The following is a 23,056-nucleotide window of genomic DNA, read 5'->3' as shown; positions in this document are numbered from 1 at the left end:
TTATGTTTTAATTCTTTAATTAGCGGTCGACCAAAAATATCCACACGGGGTTAAATGTTTCAGTATTCGGGTGTCCGACGCTCAGGTTTTAACGTCTATTCCGATCTTGCTATGGTCCCCTTCTTATTACCGTTACCCAGTCCAATCTTTGTGCAAAGTGTACAAACTACTCCCTCTCCAGTCCTCTCACAAACTGAGCTTGGCGGTGTCTACACTCTGAAGGCTCGGATTGGACAAACTTCATCATGACGCTAAGGGGCCGTGCTGTTAAGTCACGCCTCTACTAAAAACCGATTGGTTCATCCGCTGACCTTTCTTACAGTGTTCAAATACAGTATATTCTGTCAAAAGCAATCCACCTAGTTGTAAAAGCAATCTGCCCTGTGTATGCCAATTCAAAAGCAGCGAGACCTCGGTGGTTGAACCCACTGGTTATGATAGAGTATTGTGCAATTGTGAGATGTAGCCAGTTGCAAAAAGAGGATTCTTTTCAAGTAATAATTGTGTTTGACATAGACAGCTCGGATGGTATTCATTGATCAAAACAAAACATCTAAAATGGATACTTACCATAGACTAATACTAAAAGAGTGTGCAATTTAATACTTTAATGAAATTAAAACACTTTAATCCAGCAGACTTGTGCTTAGATCAACACAACAAACAACACAACATTTTTATTTACATTACACTTCCTTGTTGGGATATGGCAAAAAGATGTCATTCAAGAATCTGGTGAAGTTCTTCTTTAGTATTTTTATTATTATTATTATTATTATTATTATTAATAACAATAATAATAAATAAATAAATAAATAAATAAATAAATGATCTGATTTTTATTAATGACTGAGCCTGGGGGGTGGGGGGCCGCATGTGTTGTCGCATCTGCTTTCTATTTTTTAAGATGAAGATGTGGTGTCAGCCTTGTCTTTAAAATTAAACTGTCATCTAAAGTATGCTTCTACAAAGAGGAACACAACCTGTTAATCAAAGATAGCAAAATAAGGCTGATCTCAACGCCTTCTGAGAGGGTGCGTCTCCAGTTCATTTGAGACAGAGATAAGACTCTCTCCCAGGCCATTAGACTTCCTTCACATTACACACACTCTTCCTCGACAAGCTGAAGTTGAGAGAGAAACTGATCAAAATATCTAGCTTTCATAAGAATCTCTGTATGGTTCAAAATAGCAAATTAAAGAATGTCTGATATGCTCTGAACAGAGGTGAGTAAGTTTCTTGAGAAAAGAGAGGGCATGTCTAAACCACTATCACATTGTTTTTTAAAGTGTCACATCTCTGAGATACATTTCTGTGACCATGGTCCATACTGAACATCTAAGCCTAACTTAGTATGGGACCTCCTCTGGAGTCTGACAGTTTGAGTTCTCCATTTTCGGCTGGCTTTACTTCTAAACCAGTAAAGTCTGGACAAGTGTATAGACTTGATAAATCTCAGAAGAACTCAAAAGGTGAGGGCTAGTGATGGTATATTGTATAACCTTTCAAAAAATAAATAATAATAATAATAATAGGACTCAGCCACAGTGGAGTTTCAAATGGTTAAAAAATGGGGAAAAAAGGAAACCTCCATGCACAAAGAATTCAAATCCTCTGTGAGATGCCACCCCTCCTTGAATGCAGCGCAGCCACTGGCCGGCTGGTAAACGAGAGCCCAATCCGAAAGGAGGGCAAATACACAACCATTCGATAACTTCGCTTGCTTGTGAAGCACATTTGAGAGAAGACTTTCACATATCTAGGTACGATATTTTAATACATTTTGTGACCAAGTAAACTATTTTTGCATGTGGTATGTTGTAGCTGGAGAGACGAGAAGTGCTCTATAATTCTATCTGTGGTTTAGCTTAGCGTGCTATCAAGAACACCGGATAGCTATTCTTAAAGTATTCCCGCAAGAAATCACGTTTAAGAAAGTAATTCGAAAATGATTTAGTTGAACTAATATTGTGTTCTTGTTCCATATACAAAGTAGCGTGTCACACAGTTTAAACTTATCAAAAAGTCGAAGAGTCATATGGGATATGAAGTCTTTAGCTCACTTTGTGCAGAATAGACTGACCCATTTCTTTATTTCATTACAGTGCCTTACAATACATTACAGTATTTTCCATAATTTTTCTTGTAGGAAACTACATTTTCATCGCGAATAAAGGCCCATATCTCTACAGACCTAAGTAACCTAAATTTGCTTTTCTAATTACCGTATGACGGAAAAACCTCTCATCCCATAAACACAGTTCCTAGAGTCTGAGCAGAACTTTTTCAGCACTTCAACCACTTAACGTCAAATCAGAATGAAGTAAAACAGAATTAGAGCCTACAAATGAAAACTACCACAAAACAATTTGTATATCAGACCCAAACTACACTTCCCTATGTAAGAACACCTCAATGCGCAAACTCAGTAGCCCGCTAGCGCAGTCCCTTGATGCCTCCGCGCAGCCGTACAAAGGACTAGTGGGTACCAATTTGGTCAAACAGCGGGTGATAAAATGGTAGGTAATATGGCAATTATAATTCTAAGCCGATACATACATCGCTGTGACATCTTAATTTTAGGTGGACTATATAAAAGGGTACTCGCGCCTCTACTCACTTGAGTCATTGTCAGCCTCTGTAGAGCTGACAGTACGATTTTAGTTTAGAAATTTAGCGCGGTGAGGAAGGTCAGTTGTTGATATTTAGGGAGCTCCGTCCGCAGTCGCTCCGCACGTACCTTTCCCTTTTTGGTGCACAGGGAACAGCCATCCGCCCTCTGAGGTTGTTCGCATGTTGCCGCAGTGGCGGAGATATAACGGCGCAAACCCAACGAGTTCTGCACACTCCATTGTATCTCATGTTGTTATGCGCCAAGCTACCACTGGTTATTTGGAAAAAGAAAAAAATGTTTTCTGAGCTGTGCTTAAACTCGTGCCTGTCAGACGTGTGCAACTGATCAACACAGTTAAAAAATTTGAATCGGAAACTTCATGAAGAGTCAACTTTTCACACTATTTTATGTGCCTCTATAAAAAAAAAAAAAGAAGAAGAAGTATTTTAAGCGGAACACGTATTTGTCGTGAAACACATATAAATGGGGCACTGATTAAAAAAAATAAACCTGCAAGAAAAGCTTACCCGGCATCGTCGCAAATAACATTATTGCCACATGGTTTGTTTGTATGAGACGTCTCGAGCTAGCCAGAGGCCCGCCCTCTCATGTTACATTCTCAGAGCAGTTTCTGTCGCAGGTGGCTTGTCAAAGTTCAGCACGTGCTTTGCGTTACAAGCTAACAGTCTTCAAGCTTGGCAGAAAAGCATTTCTATCTTTGTCTGCCACATTACAAATGTCTGCTGAAGTTGTATCATGTGTATGCGTTCAGGATTATACTAGCCTTGTCTTTGTGTTGGCCTGTGTCCTGTGTGTCTGAATGTGTTTATTTTTGTCTCTGTGTATATTTGTTTGTGTCACGCTCTGTTTGTACACACTCCTGAGCGTCTTGTTCCATCTGTCTGAGTGTATTAGTGAAGATGGTCTGTCCTCTGTATCTGTACAGCATAAGCTGAAGTCTTCGCAGAAGGACAAAGTTCGCCAGTTCATGACCTTCACCCAAGCAGGGGAGAAGACAGCTGTGTATTGCCTCACTCAGAATGACTGGAAACTAGAGGTAGCCACTGACAATTACTTTCAGAACCCAGACTTATACTACAAGGAATCCATGAAAACCTCAGTGGATCGGAAGAAGCTGGAGCAGCTGTACAACCGATACAAAGGCAAGCTCACCCCCCCTCCACTTATGGTGTTTAAAATTATTTGGATATTAAAAGCCTTGTTCAAATTAGTGTATCTGGGTGTTGAATTTGTTTAGGATAACGTTTTGCTTGCCAAATACACAGTGCAGAGAAGGGATCTCTCGTGTGTGTGCGCGCATGCGTGTGTGTGTCTGACAGTATACAGAATGGATCTCCTATGTGTATTTTGGTGTGTCCTTTGATGTAAATGACTTTTTTTGATGTTTAAACATACAGTCTAGGATATGCTTCATTGAAAATGTACGTGTGATGTGTCTGATATTTTCTTTGTGTGTGTAGGTATTTAGTGAGAATAACACCTCTTGTCTCTCAGATCCTCAGGATGAGAATAAGATTGGAATCGATGGGATTCAACAGTTCTGTGATGACCTCAATTTGGACCCTGCCAGCATTAGTGTTCTCGTGGTGGCGTGGAAGTTCCGAGCAGCCACACAATGCGAGTTTAGCAAGAAGGAGTTCTTGGATGGCATGACAGAGCTAGGGTTGGCTATCCTCTTATTTGTTGGCACCTTATATCTAGTGGCACCTAATCAAGTTTTTCAGTATAGTCTTTTCTGAAATCTTACTTCCATCAAGTGAAAACACGCTGTTGTCCAACTTTAGCTTGACATTATTGCCATCCAATTTCATATACCCTATTAATGATACCTAAGTGTGAGACATTTTTTCTGTGTTTTGAGACAAAGGAGGCATTCAGTATTCCTCTTGCCCTCAGATGTGACAGTCCAGAAAAACTGAGGGCTTTACTTCCCAGATTAGAACAAGAGCTCAAAGACAGCGCAAAGTTTAAAGACTTCTACCAGTTCACTTTCAACTTCGCCAAGAATCCTGGACAGAAGGGACTAGGTAACAGTGAAAAGTTATTCTATTATTTCTGAAGAAATCAGACCAGAGAGTGAATAATATAGTAAGGTATTCAGCAAGATGAAATGTGGAGTGATTAATATTAATGTCATCTGATCTTTTCAGATTTAGAGATGGCGGTAGCTTATTGGAACCTGGTTCTCACAGGCCGTTTCAAGTTCCTTGACCTCTGGAATAGGTTTTTATTGGTAAGTTGTCTCATTTCAAGTTTTGAATCTTGACCTTTGTCAGGTTATTCATGAGGTTTGTCTCGCTCTCAGAATGCGGTTAATGTATTGACCTGATGGCATGCTCCTACCTTATTGTGCCAGTTGTTCAAACCAATAAAACATTGCAACTGGAGTCAAGTAAATAAATTACAGCAACAGTATTTGTGACAATGAGTTACTCACAAATTACCTGGTACTCTCATATCTGTATGTCTTGGTCAAGTCAGCTTTCACAAGGAGAGAACATAAAATACCTTTAATTTAAACCCAATGTGTACATAGTAACATTTTCTCGCATTATTATTTTTTATCACAGTAACCACAGGGCCATTATGTGAATTTCAGGTGGAGATTTATTTAAATTTTGTTGGAAGCCTATGAATTTCTGATTTCCTTCTTTTGATCATTCTGGATAGGAACACCACAAACGGTCAATCCCCAAGGACACATGGAATCTCCTCCTTGATTTTGGCAACATGATAGCGGATGATATGTCAAACTATGATGAGGAAGGTGAGTGTAACTGTTTGGGTACATAGCTAAGTCAAAGCGATGGTGACAATGTATGGACCATAATTTATTATGGTTTTATGAGTGGCAGAGGCTCACAAGATGTGCTGTGAAAGTTTAGTCTCAGATGACTTTGATGTGGATCAATAGAATGAGTGTGGACTTCTAACTATGTAACTGTTATCTCACTTTTCAGGGGCATGGCCTGTTCTCATAGATGATTTTGTGGAATTTGCTCGGCCAATCGTGACTGGGTCAAAACGTAAAACAGTATAATCAAGGCCTTGCCCACGGAGGTCACGTGCTTCTGTTGCCTCGTTTTTGTTTTTTGTTTTTTTTTAAAAAAAGACTTATTAAAAGTGATGGAAAGGAAAAAAAGAGAGAAACACTTGAAATTGCCAGATGTCACAATTATCAGAAGAAGACAAGAGGATGAGTGAACACTCAGACCATGTATTAACACAGGAGCTAGTGAAACAGAGAAAGAGGTATGGAAAGCAACTTGAGATTTCCAACTGGAGTTGCCACCTGCAACATTTGCCAAACGTTTTGGCACTGGCTCACCGATCCCAGCCTTAGGCTCTCCAGGATAACGAGGAATCGTTGGAAACCCAGTACCTCATCTTCACAGCACCTCCTCACAGCAGTCTCATTATGAGGGAAAGACCCTCCTAACCCCCCGCCTACACACTACAGCCATACCCTTAAAGGGAGAGAGCCATCCCTCTTAGCCATACAGTGGGCCTTTTCTACTGTATGGTGTAGCACATAAGACATTCGTCTGGGTGTTTAGTTCATAATCTCTTGCAGGGCTTTTCTGGATGCATAGAACAAATCCACTTTTTAAGCCAGAGACCCTTTGGGAGAGCAGAGCAGCATGCAAGCTCAAAACACCAGCACAAACACTATTGTTACAGTTGTAAAATACTGTATCTACTGTAGCGGTCTGTACAGAGAGAAATCTATCATGAATAAATAATATAACAAAGTTACATTTATAAATATAAGAAAAAGTAATGCCTCAATATCATGTAAGATTTTGTTTTTAGGTCAAGTGTATGATGATGTCATCTACTTATCCTTATAATTTGGTTCAGTGACAGCAGTGTAGTGCAGTGTTTCTCGATTTTTGCGTTCCCACCTGTCAGGGTTTATGTTGAAAAAATAAATTATTGCCATTTGAGTAAATATAAGAAATCGCTTCCTGTTTTGTAGGGATAATTATGATGGTTATTGTGTCAACATTAGTTAGTAAGGAGGAGCAAGAAAGTATTTGACAGGGTATGTACACTGACATGACTTAACCCAGATAGGCTTAATTAATGTCTGTGTCTTGTATTTCATCTATACCTGAAAATTTCCAGTCGAGGAACTGGACTGTGAGTTTGACATCATATGGCAGTTTTTTACATCCTCAAAGGAAACATTTATTGGTTTACACATGCAAATTACTGTAGTGAAGACCTGCACGAGGATCTTGAGCTTCCTGCTCCAGCAGACTGAATCTAGTAGATCTGAATTATCAGTTTACACTGTTTTTTGTTCATTCACTACATACTGACTGAGTTGAGTATACATTATACTCTCGTGTACCACGTAATTTCACCATCTTTATTTACTTGATTGACACATTTAATAAAAAAGGATGTCATGGAGCATTCCTGTGTATAACAATTAGGATTTGGGAAAATTTTGTTTGTTCTCCACCAGGGGGTGTATATATTCCTTCCATATTTAATATGATATAGCTCATTAGGAAGAGGGTACATTCAAAGCTTTCTACAGAGACAAACCTAACCTGTAACTTGTCAGATCATTTCTCCTAGCATTCATAGCTTGTGCATGCTATTGAGGTTGCATCACCCTGTGTACCCTCTTCATTTGAATTCTATGCAAAAGTGTTTCATTTGAATCTAAAGTGCAAAAAATGTTACACAAAATAATAAATTCTGAAGATTTACCACCCTAACTGATGCAAAAAGCGAGGGACAAGATTTTATGCCAGGTGCTTCTTCTCTGCCTCTGGTGATATTGCCTGGGGGAGGGGGGGGGGGGTCATCTATTCTCAACTAATATCACGCTTTGAGGTAAATCCTGCTACCATTATTGGCTCAGCGTGCTCATTTGAGCACAGCAGAAGGGTAGGGATTTCCCTTTCAGTGTTTAGGCTGTTTCTGGTTACAGCTGACATTTGGCATCACCACAGGAGCACTGCACTGGCTCCCCTCAAACCAATCCCCCCTTTATCACATGGAGTCACACAACATGGTGCGCCACTGCCCCAGCCCAATTTCCCCTTTGCCCAACTGTGCTGCCCTGCCCCTTTTCTATGCATTATCGACCACAGACTTCCGCTGTATGGTTCATATTCGTTTCCAATCGGCCTGACGAACCAAGCCTAAGGGGTTAAGGGGAATCACCATAAAAACAAACGTCATGAATTATTACACAGAAACAAATGTCTCATAAATAAGTAAACATGGCCAATTCCAACAAGTCAAAACGCTGATAAGGTCTTGGAGGCATTTAGTGCCAACTCAAAATCATGTTTTTTTCAATTTTGTTTGAAAACAGCAGTTAAGCATAACTGCCACACTTCTCAATGAACGATTTTTGTTTACCCAGTTTTGTTCACCAGTGTTACCAACTGCTGTTTTTTACAGTGGTTAAATGCTTCATCCATGAAACCATGCTATGTGCTTGAAGTGAGGGGAACAAAAGCAGGAACACTAGATGAGGCAAAACCACCGCATTCTTGAGAACACATTTACAACAAGATGGTATCCTAAAACAAAGGTCATTTGACTTTACCATAAACAAATGACAGTTATGAAAAAGCAAAGATGTGCTTAGTGCTGTGTTTAGCCCTGAAACACTGGCAAGTGTGTTGGCTCACCAGGCTACTAGCGGTAAAAGAAAACAAATGCTGGGGCAAGTTAATATGAAATATAAACATGTCAGTGCCATAATATGTCCAAAACTACTTTTCCTACACTTTGTTATAGTTTCTGTCCTTGTGAGTTCCCGACTTAAAGATATGAGGGAATCCATATATTGTAATGTTATTATTTACTTCTAGAATAGAGTTAATTCTACAGTTGCACATTCGATGAAACAAATGTGTGTCATCTAAACCTTCGGGATCTGTTTTTGCAAAAAGTAGACATTAGTAATAGTAATAAAAAGCTTTGATACAAGAAATATGAAACATAATTAATAGGCATTAGGAAAAAAATTCTGTCGGGATCTCAAAGAACAGCGTCGTTACATTCGAGCAGAGTGACCGAGAAGGGGAGGATACACATCTAATTAATTTTTATTTGCTGAAGGTATGAAAGTAGGCTGTACTCTTGTGTATTCCATACTCACCTACTGGGGATCTCGGTTCCGTTCTCAAGTTGTGACCTGGTGGGCATTATATGGAATATCGGACATAACCTTTCATTTGATTTGAATCACTTTGGAATCTTACAGAATCTTTGCAGTTGTGAATGAAACCGAACCCTAGAAGTCGAACTCTAAATGGAGGATCAAGTGAACGGGAAAACTTCAGAAAAGTATTTAAATACCACCAATATCATTACAGAAGACTGCCAAAGGTAGGCCTTTCAGATATTTTTTAATAATGCACAGTTCTTCAAACAAATTCGGAGTTAACTGACGACAGAACGACACTTTGCTCTTTGTGTTGTGCACTGGTCGCATCGGCTGTCATCCACCTGGGTGTCAGGTGATTGTTGCGTTAATACTGAGGAGGTATTATCGTCTCTTTTTTTACTTTGCCAACACTGAGAAAACACATCCCATAAACTGCTAGCTACATGAAAAACGCAAATACGCATGTTTGTGGTGTCGATTTCGGTTAACAAGTCCTTTATGGGCTTGTTTTAAGGACTTTTCGTTTAAAAGAAGCTTCTTAGACAATAAGAGTCGTTTATAGGCTACGCACGATTGTTAAATGTCAAATGTAGGTCCAATTTTACAAGGTTATATCGTATACTGTAGGTAGTCAAGTGGAAGATCTCCAAATCGACTTCGTGTCATATGCGTAAAGTGTGTTAAAAAGAGAATCTTGAGTTTTTGGCGTAAAATACGCTACTGGTCCAGCCTTTCCAGTGTGTTTAGAAGGGCGTGTATAAGCTTCCAGCAAAATTAACTTCGCTTGAACCCATGTGTTTGTATCATTAGGGTGGACTCCTATGGATTTGAGCGATCAGAAAATGTTGCCCATGACGCACATGATGCATTGATGTCAGAGTATTTAGTCGTGCTTAAGAGAAGATCCACGAAATGGTCAAAACTCCTTGACGGAAAAGCCAAGGTGGAGAAGAACCAGAAAGGTACATCAACAGCACAACCAACAAACACACACACACACTCGCAAACTCTTTGACAGAGTGAATCTGCATCTATTTAATCCTCTTGTTTGTTTTTTTGCAGTGAAGCGGTATGTTAGGAAAGGTGTGCCCAATGAACATCGTACTGTTATCTGGATGGCAGCCAGTGGAGCTCAGCAGCAGCTGGAGGAGAACCCTGGATACTATCACTCTTTACTCCAGACACAGAGTGACACCAATCTGAAGGAGATTATACAGGCAGGTGGGCTTTCCCCCTCACTTCTCAATTTACAACTGGGGCATCTGTCATTCCCTCTTATTATATTTCTTTCATTCACAATCTTCTGTCCACTTTCTTTCACCCCCTCTCTCTCTCTTTCTTCCTCTTTTTTTCTCTTTTCTCTCTTCGATCAACCACAAAATGAGATCTTGAAGTTTGGGAGGTGTATTTGATGAGTTTATTTGGTTTTCCCCAATTTTTCAGACTTGCACAGAACCTTCCCAGACAACATTCAGTTCCGCAGCTCCTCTGATCAGTGCTTGCAGAAGGCTCTTTACAACGTGTTGCTGGCTTATGGGAATCATAACAAAGACGTTGGTTACTGCCAGGTAAGCCTATTTTACTGATGTTCTCCAAGTCCTTTATTTGTGTCTTCAAAACTCTTCCATCGGAAATTCTGTGGTATTTTCTATGTATCCACCAAATACCTGTTCTTGTAAAATCCATCTTTTGTCTCGACGAAACATGGCATCAAAAGTGTGATTTTTCTTTTTTTTTTAATTTGAACTTTCTTTTTTTTCCAGGGAATGAACTTCATAGCAGGATACCTGCTTATCATAACAAAAGATGAGGAAAAATCCTTTTGGTTGCTGGACACTTTACTTAGAAGGATTTTACCTGGTCAGGTTTTTTTTTTATATTTGTACATTTATCCATCTTTTCACATAAAAACATGAATGTCTTTTAATCTGATAATGTGAAGATCTGCTCATTGCAGATTATTATACTCCAGCCATGCTGGGGCTGAAGGCAGATCAGGAGGTTCTGGGGGAACTGGTCAAGGCGAAGGTGCCCGCTGTGTGGCAGGCCATGGCACGACATGATGTGATGTGGACTCTGGTGGTCTCCCGTTGGTTCATTTGCCTCTATATTGACATCCTACCTGTGGAGGTGAGAAGGAGCGAGGAGAAGGAATCAGGATGAAGTGTAGTTTTGAAGCAAAGTTTCAGTCTAGTGGGGGAAAAGTATAATAAGTGAATAATTGAGAAGATTAAACTATGGATCTCCATTTTGTGTGTGTGTTTGTGTTTTTTCCATTTTGTTTTGTTATTTATTTATTTATTTATTTTGTTGTCCATCTTAGACAGTGCTGCGGATCTGGGACTGTTTGTTCTATGAAGGTTCTAAGATCCTGTTTCGTGTGGCTCTGACACTGATCCGTCACCTACAGCCGCAAATACTGCAGGCACAGAGCCTCCCTGAAATATGCCAATGCTTCAAACAAATTACCCAGGGAAGGTTTGTGGAAGACTGCCATACCTTTATGGAGGTTAGTGCCACTTTCAGTAACTGATCAATGCCCAGCATTTTTTTTCTTGGATCATCCCTACAGGTTAACAGTAAAAACATGTTAGAGAGAATCCAGATAGTCACTTGGACTGCGAATATTTGTAATGATGGATTTGTATATGATACAATTATCTGGTGATACAGCCGTCAAGTCAACTAAAGCTTTAGGAAAATGATGTATCCTAAATGTCTTTTAGCAGTACTAAAACCTGAAAAGGCAGGAAATTTTCCTGCAGCGCATTATGATTACAGAGGCACGTGAATGTTCATGAAGATCTGTGGTATTTAAAACACCATCTCATTAGTTATCTTAACCCTATTTTCCAGAAAATCTTTATGGAACCAGGGAGTCTTTCTATGGCAGTCATCACCAAACTGAGAGAGACATGTCGAGAGCGCATACTGGCGGAGTCAGGAAGTCACTCCTGATCAGTGTGCAAGCATTCCATCACAACCGCTGTTCATTTGCACAGGGTGGACAAAACCGCGTCTACGCACAAATCAGGTTCTTGAGCTGTTTTCTGGACTGCCTCTAGTTCTTTTAATATATCTTTATTTGATGGGATCATCCAAAATTTTGAGTGTATAAAATTATGTAAACTGTGAAAAATCAAAAGCATTCCAGCATATTTGCATTTCTCAACCCTTTTCTCATGCTGTTTGTTAAGATTAAAGCACTCTCATCTGCAGTATATATTACATGTAGCATTTTTGCTGTATACTTATCTAAGAGCTGCTTTGTCACAGGAACAGTGAGTTGAGTGTATAAATGATATATAATTTATGAAAAAATAAAAGCAATCAACCATATTTGCATTTTTTGCGCTTTTCTCATGTTGTTTTGTTATGATGAAAGAGCTTTTACTTGTAGTGTATGTCACGTTAGATGTAGCATTTTTGCTGTATACCTGTTAAGGAGCTAATTTGTCACAGGAACTGTGACTGCTCTGTAAAGTGTTCCTGTAACTGCAGTTCTTTGTTTCACAAGCTCAGCAGTGACTTGTTAATGTGTTTGCCAAAGACCAAACAACAGTGCAAGATCAAGCAATATTCCAATCTTCCCTTTTATTCATCATTTTAACACACACATGTACCTAATAAAACAATCTTAAATCAGTAGTAATGGATGGTAACAGTTTCAAATCCTTGGTTTTAGATTATTTCTCCTTCTTGCAGCTGTTCCATTCTAAAACCCTGATAGTGTTGCCAGACTGAGGAGAAAGAGAGACAATTTTAACACAGAAATGTAAAACAGGAATGACGAGGAGTGTCATCTTTAATTCTTTCCTTTTTACCTGTGCAATCCAACACTTTGTGAAACAGTTATAGTTTTCAAGATTAGAAGGTAGTTTCTCTCTATTACTTTGGAACACCATGTAAATGTGTAACAGATCAGCATAGCAGTACTAGGTCAGTCTATGACAAACCCTCCACAACGTCTTCACACCAAATATGTCAAATAATCATTTTCATTAGCTTCAGAGGAGAAATGGTTGAAACCAGACCAGAGTGCGAAAAGCTGGTTCCAAAGAGTTGCTCCAACTCTCTCTCCTCATCGGCTTACCTCTGATCTATCGGTTCTTTTAATGAGAGTCTAAGCAGAGGTAAGGAAAAGGCTGTTTAGGACGACTTACAAGGCTACCTCTTGTGCTCTGTCAAAGTCCTGTGACAAACACACCCCTTTTTATCAGTCACGCGTAAATCCGTCTCTCTTCTTCCTAAACCCTTCGACTCAGCAAATTCCCCACCACTGTCCAGGATAAGCCAATGCAATGTTGAAGGCTTGTGGAATTTCACTTCATTAAAACTTAACAATGAAAAGTAATATCCCACCTAGAACTGTGACCTCTACACCTTGTGTCATTACCAACCAGCAGTTTAGCCAAATCTCTGTGTCTGACTGGTCAGTTTATCATAGTTCAGAGTCTTTAGCTTACATTCACCTTTACCTGCTCTACAGCAGTCTATATCAATAACAGTTTTCCCTTTAGAGTTGATAAAAATCTTCCGAGGTTCACACAAAGACAGCAAAGATCAAAACAAACAAACAAAGAAAAAAATAGGCCACTGTAACTATATCTCTATGTATTCTACCTAGTAACACCAGTGAACGCCATGACAGCCCTAACCTCAGAGCATTGTAGGGGCTGTTACAGTACAGTACAGTATGGCAGAGTACAATATGTTGATGCAGAACATGACACCCAGACCCTAAGTCCGCCAAGAGTGTCATATGAATACATATGTTGATGCAGAACATGACACCCAGACCCTAAGTCCGCCAAGAGTGTCATATGAATACATATTATACTATATTCCCTTTTTATTCTTTATACAATTGATTAAGAAGTCCAGGAGACACAAATCCACGGTAGGCAGCGAACAGGGGTATGGATGGCAGCATGAAGGATGAGCAGCAACAAGGTCAGCAGAGGCTGGTCAGATGTGTAGTGTTTTGATGGGGTGGTGGGTAATGTCTCCTAGCTTGAAGGGCACATCAGAAGGTTCAGATGGTCTGATATCCAGCGTGGCTCCTCTTCCTCCCAATCAGATAGGCTGCAAGGACCACCAGCACCAAGCCGGCCAGGGCTGCCCCCACAATGATGGGGATCAACATATCGTCTTCATCCAGCTCACACTCTTCAGCTGTGAGAATGAGAAACAGAAGGAAGAAGAGAGATGGAGAAAATAAGGAGATTGTAAAGGATGTGAAAATGCTCTTCAGCAAACATTCAGTCAGGAGGACATTCATCTATATGACAACTGGATAACTATAGGCAGAATGAAAATGAAAAGTGGAATGAAGGAACAAGCAAACGAGACAGAAAAAAACGTTTACCTGCTCCAAACTGATCGCCGTTGATGCCAAAGGGCTGGACCTGCAGTTGGAAGGTGTTGAGGGAAAAATCCTGTTCTACATTCAGAGTCTGTTCCTCACGGCACATGTAAGAGTGCCCCAGTGTTCCCCGTAGGTAGTTCAAAGTGGTGTTACTGGCAGAAAAAGGCTCTGTAGAAACACATTGAAGACAAGATTACTCATATGTTTCAGTGCCCCTGTACATAAATGACAGAACTCTGTATTAACTTGAGGCGACTTACCAGACATGTCTGGCCAGAATGCCGATAAAGCCAAACCATTCAGATGATACTTCCTAGACGTGGAATTCTGGAGGTGAAAGACAGCAATGAAAAAGCAAACTCAGACAGAAACAAATAGGTAACATTGAGAATAACATCATGTAAAGGCAACACAATTAAACAGCATATCAATGCCCCCTTCTGGTAAGTCAGCAATTATCCCAGAAAGACATATGGGAATGATATGTTTTAAAAGACCATTCAAATGTCCTTAAGTAACAGACATTTTCCTCTCTTTAGTAGAAGCACTCCCTTTGAAAATGCAAAACAGAAGGTACTAACATCACTCCTCCTTTAGAAATACTTTCTAGATTTCTGGGTGGATGTAACTAAAGAGCAAAAGACAAACCAGAGAAAAGATAAAGGTGAGGGTGGTGTTCTCCTCTTTCAGAATCAGGGTGGCGCTGTCCCCATCACATGACCCCATATTCTTCGTCATGTTAGGATGCAGGTTCACAATCTCCTGGACAGGCTATACAAACAGCAAGGACACAGTTCCATAAGCAAAACAACATACAGTTAAATGGCAGATACCAACCGTGTCAATAAAGGGGGCATGACCAACGCTGGCCCTACTAGGGAGTCCAGTAAACAATGTCACAGTTGAAGACTGCTGCTACAAACTTAAGCTTCATCTTAGAGCCATCATGGTGGACCAGAAAAGTCTATGGAAATCAGATTATGCACTAAGGCACAGCTCAATCCCTCCTTCACTATGGAGCTGACAATCGAATCCGGACTCTTAAACTGAATTTATACTGCTGGAATCAACAACACCTATAAGTTGCGTGTAAGAGTGTGGGTGTTTCTGTGTACCTTGCTCTGAGAACTGGACACATAGGTAACGTTGAGCTGCAGGCCCATGCTTGCCATGAGACAGGCCGTGCCATTGTTGTTGGTCACATTGTAGTTGCCTCTCTCAGGTTTGCTGGGAGATGCGGAGGGGACCTGAGGGGTACTGGTTACGGAGGCAGGTGCTGTGGGCGGAGCTTCGGTGGAAAAACTCTGGTGCAACGTCATAGCTGTTCCACAGATAAAATCATAGAGAGGATAGTTAAGTCACAGTTTGTGGAGCTAACAGTTCTCTACCGTACCTGGGTGTGATAAACCTGTATAGAACCAAAGTCATTGAGTCAGATTATTCACCTGTAATGCTAAAGTGATCTTGCCATCTAAACCTCAAAGCTGCTTCACCAACATTCAGTTCTGCTGAAAATGGGTTTCCTAAGTTGGTTAGGGTCATTTAGCTAGCTAGGTATGACCACTCCATCACATCAAATCTACCTTACACACTTAAGAATTATGAACAAAACCTCTATATCTGTCTCACTCACACACACACACACACACCACAGTTCTTTCTCTGTGTATGAGTCATCTTAGAAATGTGAGCTAGCTACCCTCACGTTATCCAAACAATGTAGATGTATAAATGCCTGTGTCAGAGGAAATTACAGTCTATACATCACAAAACTAGATATTAGTCACACTACATAGTGTTTATTGCCTAACATTTCTCATGTGACATGCAGAAAGATTCTGTCTCTGTCTGAAATATATCACGTCTCTGTCTAGGTTAAAGCACGTATGAACAACAGTCCATCAGTGAAAATGTCCAAATTCAGAATATGCCATCTTAAGTTGGGCTGATTTTACTATCTAATGCACTGAGTACAGTATAGCTAATTTACCGCACAAAATAGATGTTTGCTTCTGATTCCAGGTAGGAAAAAGGTTCAGAAAATTAAATTCACCAGTTTTGTACTGTCTGTTTGTTAACTAGATAGCCAGCTGTGCCGTTTGTATTGGTCGTATTGTAGTTACTTCTCTCGGGTTAGCTAGGAGACACGGTAGTGTCCTAAGCAACACTGCTTTCAGGGACATCTACAGCGGACAGAGCTTCAGTAGATAAACTCTGATGCAACGTTTCATATGTAAATGGGATGTCATTGGTATCCATCGAGATTTAAATACATGCTACATATAAGTGCACTTTCATTTCTTGTAATGCGTGATACTGAAATATTAGTAAAAAGTAAAAGGCGACGACCGGAGATCTGAAAAACACTACCGCCCTATCTGAGTGAACATTACACTAAGACAGACAGTAATAATGTTGCTAACCATGCATCGAGAAAACAGTGAGAAGTAATGAGCGCTTGCACGGGAGATGGACAGCAACCCAGAAAGACTGACTGTTGAGAAAAGACAGTGACGTACAGGCCAAATTATTTGCTTAAAAAAGTCTTTGTATAATACAAACGTTGCTTGATTTGTTTATATTAGAGAGACAGGACAATCGTTTGACTACTAATTACGTGCAGTAAGTTACTTTGAAGAGGAAGGAAATCAGTTAATCCTCTACGACCTTCGTTTCACAGAGCTAGCACCCCAGTAATTCACATGCATTCTCCCTTTCGGCACAAACAGTAAACAAATGTTAACTCGCTGGCACAATTGCAGGGTCACTTTACAGCAGTATTACATGTGCTCTCGCCACTTAACAGTGAGACGTATAGAGACCTTCACTGAAACACTTACCTAATACTACTACGAATGTTGCACCAGCGAGAAAAGGTTGTTTGCGGGTGTAAGGGGTCATGTTTCTGGTACGACGGCAATGAAAACAAAAACACTCGGCTCAGAATGTGCCGACAGAATTTTTGTAATTGCGCAAACGTCCTCTGTTACGTGCCTGAGCTTCTCTGGATCGCGATGCCTCAAGGTTAGATTGTTATCTGTCTTTAAAGTGAACAGTATTTTAAAAGCTTGTACTTTTGCCAAAGCTAGACCCTATGACAGCGGTTAGTGTTTTTCTGAGCCACCTCATGCCGGAGACGCACAGCACCAGGAAGGAGTACATGTCATGTGAGTAGTTGGCCCACCCAAGCATATGGGCATGCGCAAGGAGGTATTGTACTGTAATCTGAAATGTTTACGCTGCTGTTTGTTGTCTACCTACGTGGGCACTCAACCGTGAAACTGAGCACGAGTGAGACTCATGCCTGGAAAAGCTCATAAGCTTGTTATTTATTTATGTGAAGCCTGTTATTTGTCATCTTATTCATCAAAAAAAAAACATGTCAGACATGTTTTAAGAAGAAAGTTATGCTGACACGTTACCTTGTGTTTCGATAATGGTTATCAGAATAGTATTAATTTATACCACGCAATATTAATACAGGGCCGTCTACAGGGTGCAATGACTAAGGGGGCATTTGAGATTTGCAAGGGGGCAAACGAGTACATTATGAGTAGGTTACAGTTAAAACCGAGGGGGCAAAAATTTTATCTGAGGGGGCTCTGTATTGATAACTTATTATTATTGTAGTATATGAATCTGTAACCTGTCTTTGTGTGTCTCTATCCTATAGCTGCACATTTTGATCACATAATAAAATAGAATATTGTGATACTGCTGCTAATTCTCAATCAAGGGCCTATTTAAGAATTAACACCACAGTTCATCTGAATCAACCGTCTTAAAAAGACACCGCACATGTTTAAAGTAGAATGATGTATCAGTGTCTCATGGCAGAGGTTGTCTCTGGTCTTGACCCAGCAGAGGCACACCCGCACTGCACTGGAATCCAAAGCATGAACACTCACATGAGTTTTGGTGATAAGGTCCACAGGGCAATGAACACAACTGGATCACATGATAAAGTAATTCACAAGGGGGTTCTAAATTTTTGTTCTAGAGGGTATTCTAGAATGCCTCAACAGTTTAGTGCTACCTAACCTCTCTGCCTATCTACCAAATCTTCCTTCTCTTAAGTTATTGGTTTTAAGTAAAGAAGGAAAATGTTGGGATTCATAGGGAGAATAATCAAGATATCCACAGATAAGACATTAAAGAATCAAATTGGCAGAAATGTTCAGTGCATTTTTCATACTAGTGAAGTAAAGACAATGGTTATAACCATTATTCCTCCAATACACTAGTAAAATGCAATGAAGCTGTATTATTTGGTTACAAAGTGCAGAGGCATGACATGGACGTGTGAGGTACATTGCTAAAGTAACTGTTTTGTCACACTGATTCAACATTCGTGTACAAAGCTGTAAAATGCCGTGGCTATTTCTGTGATAAACCTTATGTTTACAAGTTTTAGCATTGTTTTGCCTGGCCAAAATATACGAATGTCTGTAGTTTGGTCTGCTGGCTGTTCACAAAGGAAATGAAATGAAATGAAATGAAATCCTTTATTGTCATCCCAGCCCTATACACAGTGCATAGTGGGACCAATTCAACCTTTGCATTTGACCAATCCTATACACACACACTAGGAGCAGGGAGCAGGGAGCAGTCACTCGAGGCGCTTCATTATGACTGATGTCAGTGTGACAGGGTGGTAGTCATTTAAAGAGGAGGCTGCTGGTTTCTTGGGGACAGGAATGATCGTGGATGCCTTGAAGGGTGTGGGGACCACGGACTGACTCAGGAAGAGGTTGAAGATGTTGGTGAACACCTACACCAGTTGGTCAGTGCACGCCCTGAGAGCCCAGCCTGGGATATTGTTTGGCCCCGGACCTTTGTGGGGGTTGACCCTTTTGAAGGACCGTCTCATGTCGGCCATTACTAGGGTCGGCGTGGCAGCCTCCCCGCCCACATGTGGACACAAGGCAGGGGCTGTGTTGTCCATATCAAACCGAGCGTAAAAGGTGTTGAGCTCGTCAGGAGCTATGTGGTGGGATGAACAATGTCCCTGTTTTTCCCTTTGTAGTTTGTGATGCAGCGTCATGTACTCCACTTGCGTCTGGCGTCAGAGCTGTAGTAGCTGGACTAGGGCTGCCCTCTGAAAGTCCAATCATCTGTCGGATACTCGTCAGTCGACTGAGATTCTTCAAGTCGAGCAGTTGTGTTTTTGTTTTTTTGTTGTTGTTTTTTGGTCAGTCAATGTGCATTACAATAACAGGGTAAAACAGATAGAAGCTTCCAAAAATGCACAGGGATAACATTTCAATGACAAATGACAAATAAGGGGAATCATAAATTTATTTTTATATTCTAGCAGGGCTACGGCTGGCGCGCTTGCTGAAAAAAATCCACGTGGATGAATTCGCGATCGAATTCACGTTCTAACAATGTAAGTTATCACGTTGCAACATGAAACGTAATAAAGAGATATTTTAAGAAGATATTTTCAGGTTATCACGTGATTCTGACCAGTTTTTCTTTTTCTTTTTTTTTTAAAGTAAATCACTGCAACTTCTCTGCAAATTTGACCAATCATCGGAGTTTCTCGCGAATTTCACCAACCATAGCAGACCCTCGCGCAAAACGTTGAGCCATACGTCACCAAACTCACTTACTTGTTTTATGTGATGATGCAGACATGTGTGACACAAACGCCTCACATTTATCAACAAAAATAACTGCTATAGATCGCGCAAGGCAATTCCCCAATGTTCTGCACGACAGCGGCGGCAAACTGTTTTGCACTGTGTGCAACGTTGTGGTGGAACATAAACGAAATCATTGATTGATAAATACTTTTCTACCGCAGAACACTCCGGAGAATGGCTGGAACGCAGGGACAAGAGAAAGACAAGACCGTGACAGAGGCTGTTGCATCCAGATCTACTGCAAGCGCTGAAAGAATCAAGGTGAGTTGGATTACACATGCATGGTTAACGTTAGTGTAGTTCATCACGAAGTGATATCCTGTTTGTGTGACAAACTCTGCGTGCATGTGTGATTAGGAAAATAGTTTAGGAATAAAAAAGTCTCAAATAAAATGTTTCAAAATGACGTGAAAGCTTATTCAAAATATCAAGTATGACCTGTGATGAAATCAGAGACAGGGAGCGCGTGTGAGAGAGACGTCAATGTGTGAGGCAGAGGACAGAGAGAAATAAAATGAAAGTAACTCAGACAGTATCTTGTAAAGGGTAGGCTGCTGTGGGGTGGGGAATGTGCACCAGCTGTGATTGCATTCTATCTTCATATGATATTCTTTTTTCTTTTTCCTTAAGATTTGTGAAGACTGGGTTGCCACTTGCTCTGCAGTCAACATTCCGCTCTCTAAGACTGACCACTATGCGTTGAGAAAATTCCTGACAGAAAAGGTAGTAAACAGAGGAGCCACTTATAATTAAAAAGAAAATAAATCGCTATTTTTAAAAATAAATAAACTATTTTTGTAATTTTCACTTGGTCCCGCAATTTTATTGCAAAAAACGCCTAAGAACATCGCAACATCTTTTAGAAAAGCTGCGGTGAAATCAGGCATTTTAGGCCGCAACAATCCCCAAAAAAAAAAGACCCGTGAAATCTTGGAGGGACTGGTTAAGTAATGAGAGAAGCTGAAACCTGAGGTGGAGTGGTTGGTAAACTAGGCTAGCAATAACTATGTCTTAGAAGAAGTCTAAAGTATGGCAGCATTTCGAACTTTTGAAGGACAGCCCTAACAAAGTTAAATGCAAACTCTGTGCAAGAATTCCCTTATCATTCAACAACATGGAACATGGCAAACCACTCGAAACGGGTAAGTTGCGTAGGCGGCCATCAAAAAAGAGACTGAAGACAAATGTTTGCTTTTTCGTCTTAAAGATTTCAAATCTTAAATTGCAAGCAAAACAGTTTGTCGAGAGCTTGATGCAGCTGAATGCCATGGAAGGACTGCCATTGCCAAACCTTTTCTCTCTCCATTCAATGTTTGAAAACGCCTAAAATGGTGCAAAGACCATCAGAAGTGGACAATGGACCAGTGGAAGAATGTCATCTTCTTTGACGAATCATCCTTCACGCTTTCTCTTCGTTCAGGACGAATTTATGTATGGAAGAAGCCCTTGATTTCGATTGCCTGACCCCAACCATTAAACATGGAGGTGGTTCTGTGATGGTTTGGGCTGCAATATCGTGGAATTCTCTTGGTTCAGTGTTGGCACTGCATGTTAGGGTTACCTCTTAAGAGTATTTGTCAATTTTGGGTGACCAAATTCACCCAATGGTCCAAACACTCTTTCCAAACGGTAGTTCTGTCTTCCCAGACAATAATGCGCCAATTCACACGTTAAAGACTGGCATGAACAGCACAACAGTGAAGTTGAACACTTGGATTGGCCTCCACAATCACCAGATTTGAACATAATCGAAAATCTCTGGTATATTTTGGAGCAGCAAGTAACAAACCACTTCCCTCCACCATCATCTCTGAGAGAGCTGGAACAGGTTTTGCTTCAGGAATAGATTAAAATTCCCTTAGCCACTGTCCTGAAGTTGTATGAATCTATTCCTCAAAGTATTGAAGCGCTTATTGCTGCCAAAGGAGGACCAACTTGATATTAATTAATAAAATTGTTATTTAACAAGGTGTTTCCATTATTTTGCCCAGCCCCTGTATTTCACCATTTTGAAAATTTAAATATAAAGAGAACACTGGCAAAGGCAAAAAGGCATAGGCAAATCCACAGCTGTTCACAACTCCTCTCGTGATGAGGAGAGTGTACATTTTTAATCTGCATAAGACAGCTGATGGAAACATGTGCAGACATCTCCTTAGCCGAATTTTCATGAATGCGCTTAAAACATGCGAATGTGTTGAGTGGAAAACCAGCTGCTATCTCCTGTTGAAGGTGTACATAGCTGGAACTATAAAGTCAAAACCAAACTTGTTAATTGGCTAATACAGATGTCAGTCAAACCCATTATACATTATACAAATAAAAAATTGAAACACATTTTCTTTATTTCAGGAACGTTTGTGATGATATTTTAGTTGTATTATCAACCAGTTTAACAAACAATAACGTATTATTTTTTACTATTAAATTAAATAATTCCATCCTAACTCTGGGCTTATGCATCTTTTTGACGGGCCTAGGCCTTTTAGGCCCATCTGTTAGCTATGCGCCTGACTCTGACTCTCTCATTCGGATTTGGTCTTGACTTGGACTCAAACCCCTTTGGACTCGGTCTTGACTCTGTCCTAACTAGTCCTGGTCTTGGACTTGTCTTGGACTTAACAAAGGTGATCTTGACTACAGCTCTGCATACTGAGAGATCAGATGGAAACCAAGCATCTCAAAATGTTCCAGAACAACCCATATTAAAGTCTCAATATGGGTTTTGATGATGTTTTTGATATTTATACTACCCTAGATTTGTAGATAGGATGGAGTTCTTTCAGTTTTTAAGCATTTATTTCACTTTTTGAACTTCATTATGTTTTTTGACATTGAGAATGTGTGCTGATATTAAAAAGGAGAAGTGAATGACCATGGGAACTACTGTGTGTGATCCACTGCAGATGCACATAGAAAAGCACAGAACCAATCACTTGACCAAGACTCCACCGACAGCCTGTAAATTCTCTCTAAAATATGAACGAATCTGACTAATGGAGTTGGACTAATTTTAATTTCCAACCCTTTAACTCCTTACCTCTGGGCTAGCTGATAAATGATGATTCTTGTTTCAGTGCATGATGGGTATTACCCGGTATTTTATGAAACATTACTACCCAGCACTTTAGAACATATATTACCCAGCACTATGTGTTACTTGGCTCTCTTTGACATATGAATTATCTGTCTCCCTCTTGTGGGATACTCTTTTTCAAACTGCACAGTGTAGCTGGGATAAACTGTTTTGTTGATTATTATTT

General features: G+C 40.2%; 3 protein-coding genes across 4 annotated transcripts; 2 read left to right on the top strand and 1 right to left on the bottom strand.

The window, feature by feature from the left end:
- The first annotated feature begins 1,708 nt into the window (after positions 1 to 1,708).
- dcun1d2a (DCN1, defective in cullin neddylation 1, domain containing 2a) lies at positions 1,709 to 5,696 on the top strand. 2 transcript variants are annotated; one of them, XM_030786895.1, is made up of 7 exons: positions 1,709 to 1,763; positions 3,561 to 3,777; positions 4,130 to 4,298; positions 4,532 to 4,662; positions 4,786 to 4,868; positions 5,306 to 5,402; positions 5,596 to 5,696. In XM_030786895.1, the coding sequence occupies exons 2-7, from the start codon at positions 3,603 to 3,605 to the stop codon at positions 5,673 to 5,675; spliced, it is 735 nt and encodes a 244-aa protein (XP_030642755.1). In that variant the 5' UTR covers positions 1,709 to 1,763; positions 3,561 to 3,602; the 3' UTR covers positions 5,676 to 5,696. The 2 variants fall into 2 exon arrangements, with proteins under 2 accessions (XP_030642755.1, XP_030642754.1); XM_030786894.1 differs by lacking the exon at positions 1,709 to 1,763 and having other exon boundaries at positions 3,435 to 3,777.
- A 3,225-nt stretch (positions 5,697 to 8,921) lies between these two features.
- grtp1b (growth hormone regulated TBC protein 1b) lies at positions 8,922 to 11,735 on the top strand. Its single transcript, XM_030787561.1, has 8 exons — positions 8,922 to 8,998; positions 9,588 to 9,739; positions 9,840 to 9,998; positions 10,221 to 10,345; positions 10,541 to 10,637; positions 10,735 to 10,907; positions 11,101 to 11,286; positions 11,634 to 11,735. Exons 1-8 carry the CDS (start codon positions 8,922 to 8,924, stop codon positions 11,733 to 11,735), a joined length of 1,071 nt encoding a protein of 356 aa, XP_030643421.1.
- A 1,936-nt stretch (positions 11,736 to 13,671) lies between these two features.
- lamp1b (lysosomal associated membrane protein 1b) lies at positions 13,672 to 17,145 on the bottom strand. Its single transcript, XM_030787227.1, has 6 exons — positions 16,986 to 17,145; positions 15,261 to 15,466; positions 14,794 to 14,916; positions 14,406 to 14,472; positions 14,146 to 14,313; positions 13,672 to 13,952 (listed from the first exon to the last, which is right to left on the bottom strand). The coding sequence occupies exons 1-6, from the start codon at positions 17,044 to 17,046 to the stop codon at positions 13,813 to 13,815; spliced, it is 765 nt and encodes a 254-aa protein (XP_030643087.1). The 5' UTR covers positions 17,047 to 17,145; the 3' UTR covers positions 13,672 to 13,812.
- Between the last annotated feature and the right edge of the window lie 5,911 nt (positions 17,146 to 23,056).

Source organism: Chanos chanos, chromosome 10 (genome assembly GCF_902362185.1).
Source record: "Chanos chanos chromosome 10, fChaCha1.1, whole genome shotgun sequence".
NCBI classification, from domain to species: domain Eukaryota; kingdom Metazoa; phylum Chordata; class Actinopteri; order Gonorynchiformes; family Chanidae; genus Chanos; species Chanos chanos.
This window is presented reverse-complemented; position numbering and strand designations above follow the sequence as displayed.

Coding starts and splice junctions, on each gene's coding strand:
- dcun1d2a (XM_030786894.1), top strand. CDS start 3,435: ATGTGTTTATTTTTGTCTCTGTGTATATTTGTTTGTGTCACGCTCTGT. Junction 4,299..4,531: donor GATGGCATGACAGAGCTAGG/GTTGGCTATCCT, acceptor TCTTGCCCTCAG/ATGTGACAGTCCAGAAAAAC. Junction 4,869..5,305: donor TCTGGAATAGGTTTTTATTG/GTAAGTTGTCTC, acceptor CATTCTGGATAG/GAACACCACAAACGGTCAAT.
- grtp1b (XM_030787561.1), top strand. CDS start 8,922: ATGGAGGATCAAGTGAACGGGAAAACTTCAGAAAAGTATTTAAATACC. Junction 8,999..9,587: donor ATTACAGAAGACTGCCAAAG/GTAGGCCTTTCA, acceptor TTGTATCATTAG/GGTGGACTCCTATGGATTTG. Junction 10,346..10,540: donor AAGACGTTGGTTACTGCCAG/GTAAGCCTATTT, acceptor TTTTTTTTCCAG/GGAATGAACTTCATAGCAGG.
- lamp1b (XM_030787227.1), bottom strand. CDS start 17,046: ATGACCCCTTACACCCGCAAACAACCTTTTCTCGCTGGTGCAACATTC. Junction 15,467..16,985: donor AACATTCGTAGTAGTATTAG/GTAAGTGTTTCA, acceptor TCTGTGGAACAG/CTATGACGTTGCACCAGAGT. Junction 14,473..14,793: donor TCACCTTTATCTTTTCTCTG/GTTTGTCTTTTG, acceptor TTTCACCTCCAG/AATTCCACGTCTAGGAAGTA.